This window comes from Solea senegalensis, linkage group LG11 (genome assembly GCF_019176455.1).
Source record: "Solea senegalensis isolate Sse05_10M linkage group LG11, IFAPA_SoseM_1, whole genome shotgun sequence".
NCBI classification, from domain to species: Eukaryota; Metazoa; Chordata; class Actinopteri; order Pleuronectiformes; family Soleidae; genus Solea; species Solea senegalensis.
This window is the reverse complement of record NC_058031.1, coordinates 24,290,533-24,295,943: the sequence shown is the minus strand read 5'-3', so window position 1 is coordinate 24,295,943 and position 5,411 is coordinate 24,290,533. Positions and strand designations below refer to the sequence as shown.

Genomic DNA, 5,411 nt, shown 5'->3' with positions numbered 1-5,411 from the left:
CGCTGAGCTCGGCGTGGTCATGTGACCATGTCAGCCTATGCTGAAAGTTTTCCTTCAAATCATTATATCATATATCAGATTATATCAAATCAGATTAGATTACATCAGATTATGTCAGATTAGCTCAAATCAGATCGGATTAGATTACATCAGATTATATCAGATTAGATTAGATTAGATTAGATTAGATTAGATTTTTTTTTTTCTCATCTCAATGGTGACGACTGGTCGAGGTCATGGCAGTTGGCTGTTGAGCTCTGTGATTGATCCACGCCTACATGACGGTCTCGGAGATGACGACCCTGTTGTCGTCGACGCCCGGCCTCAGGGGCGTGGCCATGTTCTCCAGGTGATGAGCGCCCCACACTGGTGTGGTCAGGTAAGACCAGCGCTGCAACACACAAGTCAGCATTCAGGCGTCTGATTAGTTAAGTGGTGTGTGTGATGACGTCACAGTGGGCGGAGCTAACCTCAGCGAAGGAGCCTTTGGCTCTGAAGAGTTTGTAGATGAAAGTGAGGGGAATACAGAGCATGGACGACAGCGCCAGGAACCAGCCGATCACCTCGCCCCACCACGGATACACGTACACGTTGTTGTACGTCAGACGTTTGTAGGTGATCAGTTGAAACAGGAAGATGCCCTGCAGAGGGGGCGGAGCCACCACACACACACACAACACAGTGGGTCAAAGGTCAGGTCGTTTTAAATGTAGGACGCAAATATTTTCATCATATTTAAAAATTACAATGAGAGGAAACTCGTAACCATAGCGATGAGTGAAGTGTGTGTGTGTGTGTGTGTGTTCTCTCACCATACACACACATGGAGTCACAAACAACCAGCACCACTTGACCCAGAAGAACGGACGATACCCGATCATACGAGCGATGTCATCCATGAAGCGGTCAGCACCTGCACACGGTCAGACCACAGGAAGTGACATCATCAGGTCAAACAGTGACACGTTCAACACGTGTGTGTGTGTATATGAGACATACCATAGACCCAGGCCACAACGACACACTCCCAGAAGGCCTGCCACAGCAGAGTCATTCCACTGGCAGAGTAATAATCGAACAAGTGGAAGACGTACATTCCTCCCTGCACACACACCCACATACACACACACACACACACACACAAACATCATCATCATTTAATGAACAAAACACTATGAAAATATTGTTGAATGAAAGAAAATGAAATCCTATGACATCATCGTCATCATCAATGTGTATGTGGTCATCACCTGTGTCACCATGGAGATTTCAATGATGAAGCAGAGCAAGCAGCAGATCACCACGGCAATCTCTCTCTTATAACGATACTGATAATGTCCCGGAAACAGATCCAGGATTCCTGCGACGAATCCTTCCACTCCCACAAACTGACAGACAGACAGACAGACAGACAGACAGACAGACAGACAGACAGAGTGTGTATTGATTTAAAACAGAGTAATTTAAATGAATATAAATGTTGATGATGGCGTCATTAATGCTGGACGTTGTCACAGATGAACACATGAATCCCCTGAAAGACCCGCTGTGACGTCATGATGACAGTGTGTGGTGAATGTGAAGGATTGTGGGAGTTTGATCACCTGACTGCCGAGGCCGAGCAGCAGCAGCATGATGAAGAAGAGCGCCGCCCACAGCGGCGACACGGGCAACAGCGTGACAGCCTTTGGATATGCGATGAAGGCCAGACCTGGACCTGGACCACAACACAGACATGACTGAACACCACTGATCAATGATTATTGATTATCGAGTTTGATCAAGTCATCCAGAAAAGGATCGATCAATGATGTAAATGTGGAGTTTTTATGTCCCGCCCAACTTTGAAAGTGACCCTGACGTTTGTAAAGCACTCACTCTCCCACACCAAACCCCATAGAGAAAATCAGTGATTTTAGCTGGCAGGGACACAGGAGCTGCTGGTCACTGCTGCCTCGTGTGGTCAATTTGTGTCACTGAGTTAAACCTGAACCAAGGATATTTAAAGCCGAACTGTAAAAATAAGACATTTGAACTTAGTGACGGAGGCAGCAGTGGATCAACAACTCCTGTGTGTGTGATGTGAAAATCACTGCTTTTCTCTATGGGGTTTGGTGTGGGAGAGTGAGTGGTTTACAAACTTCAGTTTCCTGTTGGAAAAGTCTGTGTAACAGTGAGACAGAGACATGAACATGTTCTGTCTCACACACACACACACACACACACAGAGTACAGTCTCCAGTCAACTGTATGTGCGTGTATTAATATCAATGAAGCACATGACGCAGTTATATTTAGTGCTTCCTCAGAAGGAAACACTGCAGATCTGATTCAGTGTGTGTGTGTGTGTGTGTGTGTACCTGACACAGCCACCTGTGAGATTTCCACTCCCTGCTCTGCAGCCATGAAGCCCAGAATAGAGAAGACGACAAAACCAGCAAAGAAACTGGTTCCACTGTTGATGAAGGCGAGGATGAAGGCGTCTCTGCACAAACAAGACAAGCATGTCAGTGTGTGTATGAATGTGCGTGTGCATGTGTGTGCGCCTGTGTGTGTGTGTGTATGTGTGTGTTGTACTTGTGGCAGTCGTTGTTAAAGCGGTTGTAGCTCCCCAGCGCCGTCAGAGCACCAAGACCGATGGCGTACGAGAAGAAGACCTGTGTCCCGGCGTCGACCCACACCTGTGCAGGGGTCAGAGGTCGAATGAGTGTGTGTCTGTCAGTTTTCTTCACCTTCTCCATATGAACACACACACACTGACCTGAGCCTGGGACAGTTTGGACCAGTCAGGACTGATATAGTACATGATTCCATCATAAGCACCTGGAAGAGTCACACTTCTGACCAGCAGGATGATGAGGACCAGGTACGGTAAGGTGGCTGTGATGTAGACCACCTGAGACACACACACGCACACACACACACACACAGGAATGTGCTGTTTTAGCACCATGGAGAGCTACAGGTCCCAGGTGGAGTTGAGTTACAGTGAAATCACAGAGGAGGACATTATCTCACACACACACCACACACAACACACACACACACACACACACACACACACACACACACACACACACACGTACCTTCCCGGTGGATTTGACTCCCTTCCACACACAGAAATAAACAATCACCCACGCGGCCATTAAACACAGCAGGATCTCCCAGTTCAGACGTCCAGGTTCATCCAGACCAGATGAGATGTCCAGCACCTTGTTCCTGGACAGACAGAGGACAGGTGAGGGACAGACAGAGGACAGGTGAGAGACAGACAGAGGACAGGTGAGCAGCAGTGTGTCTTCTGTCTTCTTCTCGTCTTTGATCACTAACATGCTGCAGTTCAAATGATGACAGAAGACTCAGTATATAGACTCAAATATTAATTTCTTCTTTTGATTCAACAACACAATCAACGTCGTCAATGCCCCACCCACTCCCACTTGCCCCGCCCCCCTGACAGAAGACAGAACTTACTCCCAGAACTCGACGATGGGTGAGCTTGCGTTTGCCAGCTGGGCACAGGTCATGTTGCCGGTGATGGTGATGTTGGCGAGGCTGCTGTTTTTACAGTCCTGGTGCTGGAAGGTCTCCACGCAGCTGGGTGTGTTCCATTCGTTATCACAGGTGGACCAGGGCAGGGTGGAGCTAAACGACTTGACCAGGTAGTAGAGGCCCCAGGCCAACACCATGATGTAGTAGGTGTTACAGAAAAACACGATGACCATGGAGGCGTAACCCAGACCTGAGGGGCGGGGACAGCGTGTCACATGACTCCCTTCATTCTGCACATACATGTTTCTATATGATTACAACATTTTGTCATCATTTTAGGTCAATTCCCACATCAATGTGCTGCACACGTGTTGAGGAAGTGTCTTTACCAACAACACACTGGCATGTAGACTGGCAGAGTCCTGTTTTTACAGTCACATATCAAATGATTACAGATAAAAACCTGCTTCCAGGTCATGTTCACTCAAACGTTACCATGGTCACCATGTGATGAATTTGTGGTGTACTGCACCTTTAAAGAGCGGCGCGATGTTCCACACGTTGATGCCGCCCGCCTTCATGAACTGACCCAGAGAGATTTCCATGAAGAAGATCGGGATTCCTCCAACGAAGACGATGAGCAGGTACGGGATCAGGAAGACACCTGACAGACACACACACACACATTTCAGCTGCATCATTACAACATGTTGTGAAAACACAGGAGCTGCTGGTCCGCTGCTGCCTTGTGTGGTCACTTTGTGTCACTGTGGCAAATCTGAACAGAGGATTTTTAATGCCGAATTCACAAAATAAGACATTTGAACTTAGTGATGGAGGCAGCAGTGGATCAACAACTTCTGAAAATCACTGATTTTCTCTGTGGACGTTGGTGTGGGAGAGTGAGTGGTTTACAAACTTCAGTTTCCTGTTGTAAAAGTTTGTCTCACAGTGAGATAAAGACGTGAACATGTGACGTAGGTATTGTCGACTTAAACTGACGTAGATTTTATTCCCCCCGGGAATGAGACCTTTTCAGGTGAGGACAAACATCTTCTCTTTTCTTTCCCCTCTAAGCTGTTTGTCTCTGCTCATACATTTTATTTTGAAAGAACAAAGACGTGATGTCACATCCTGCAGATTTACAGTCGAACACACACACACACACTCATCACAGTCGACCACTGGTTCAAACATGTTCAGAGCTGACTGTGCTGTGAGCGCCCCCTGCTGCTTAGAACCAGCCTGACACACAGAGATAATAAAATCTATGGTAGTTTAAGTCTACGATGTTTATCTATGTTCACGTCTTTATCTCAGAGTTAGACAGGAAACTGTAAACACCAAAGTCCAGAGAGAGAGAGGCACACACACATGCACAGACAGACAGATATACACATGCATGCACAGACAGACAGATATACACATGCATGCACAGACAGACAGACACACACACACATGCACAGACACACACATGTAAAGACACACACATGAACAGACACATGCACAGACACACACACACACACACACATGCGACACACACACATGCACACGCAGTCATGAAAGCTGATCACTTGAACCTGCTGCTGTCACTGATCAATAACTCATTACACACTGTAAAATGCATATAAGCCATGCCCTCACGCACAAGCCCAGCCCACACCGTTCTATATGTATCTGATGGGAAACATGAAGTTAATATTTAAAGATACAGTGTGTGTGTGTGTGTGTGTGTGTGTGTGTGTGTGTGTGTGTGTGTGTGTGTGTGTTACCTCCTCCATTCTTGAAGCACAGGTACGGGAACCTCCAAACGTTTCCAAGTCCAACAGCAAAGCCAACACAGGACATGATGAAGTCCATCTGCCGGGTCCATGTCTCCCGCTCCTGGTATCCTGGCCCCATCCCCGGGACCACACCTC

The 5,411-nt window shown here is 47.2% G+C and overlaps 1 protein-coding gene across 1 annotated transcript; it reads right to left on the bottom strand.

Moving 5' to 3' along the window:
- Positions 1-274: 274 nt before the first annotated feature.
- Positions 275-5,411, bottom strand: LOC122777890 (sodium- and chloride-dependent creatine transporter 1-like). The gene is made up of 13 exons (XM_044039419.1): positions 5,265-5,411; positions 4,025-4,156; positions 3,475-3,742; positions 3,087-3,219; positions 2,762-2,896; positions 2,578-2,681; positions 2,361-2,485; positions 1,605-1,717; positions 1,251-1,388; positions 1,000-1,102; positions 813-913; positions 471-641; positions 275-391 (listed from the first exon to the last, which is right to left on the bottom strand). Exons 1-13 carry the CDS (start codon positions 5,392-5,394, stop codon positions 275-277), a joined length of 1,770 nt encoding a protein of 589 aa, XP_043895354.1. The 5' UTR covers positions 5,395-5,411.

Coding starts and splice junctions, on each gene's coding strand:
- LOC122777890 (XM_044039419.1), bottom strand. CDS start 5,394: ATGGGGCCAGGATACCAGGAGCGGGAGACATGGACCCGGCAGATGGAC. Junction 3,743..4,024: donor CATCGCGCCGCTCTTTAAAG/GTGCAGTACACC, acceptor CCCGCCCCTCAG/GTCTGGGTTACGCCTCCATG. Junction 2,682..2,761: donor CCAAACTGTCCCAGGCTCAG/GTCAGTGTGTGT, acceptor ACCCCTGCACAG/GTGTGGGTCGACGCCGGGAC.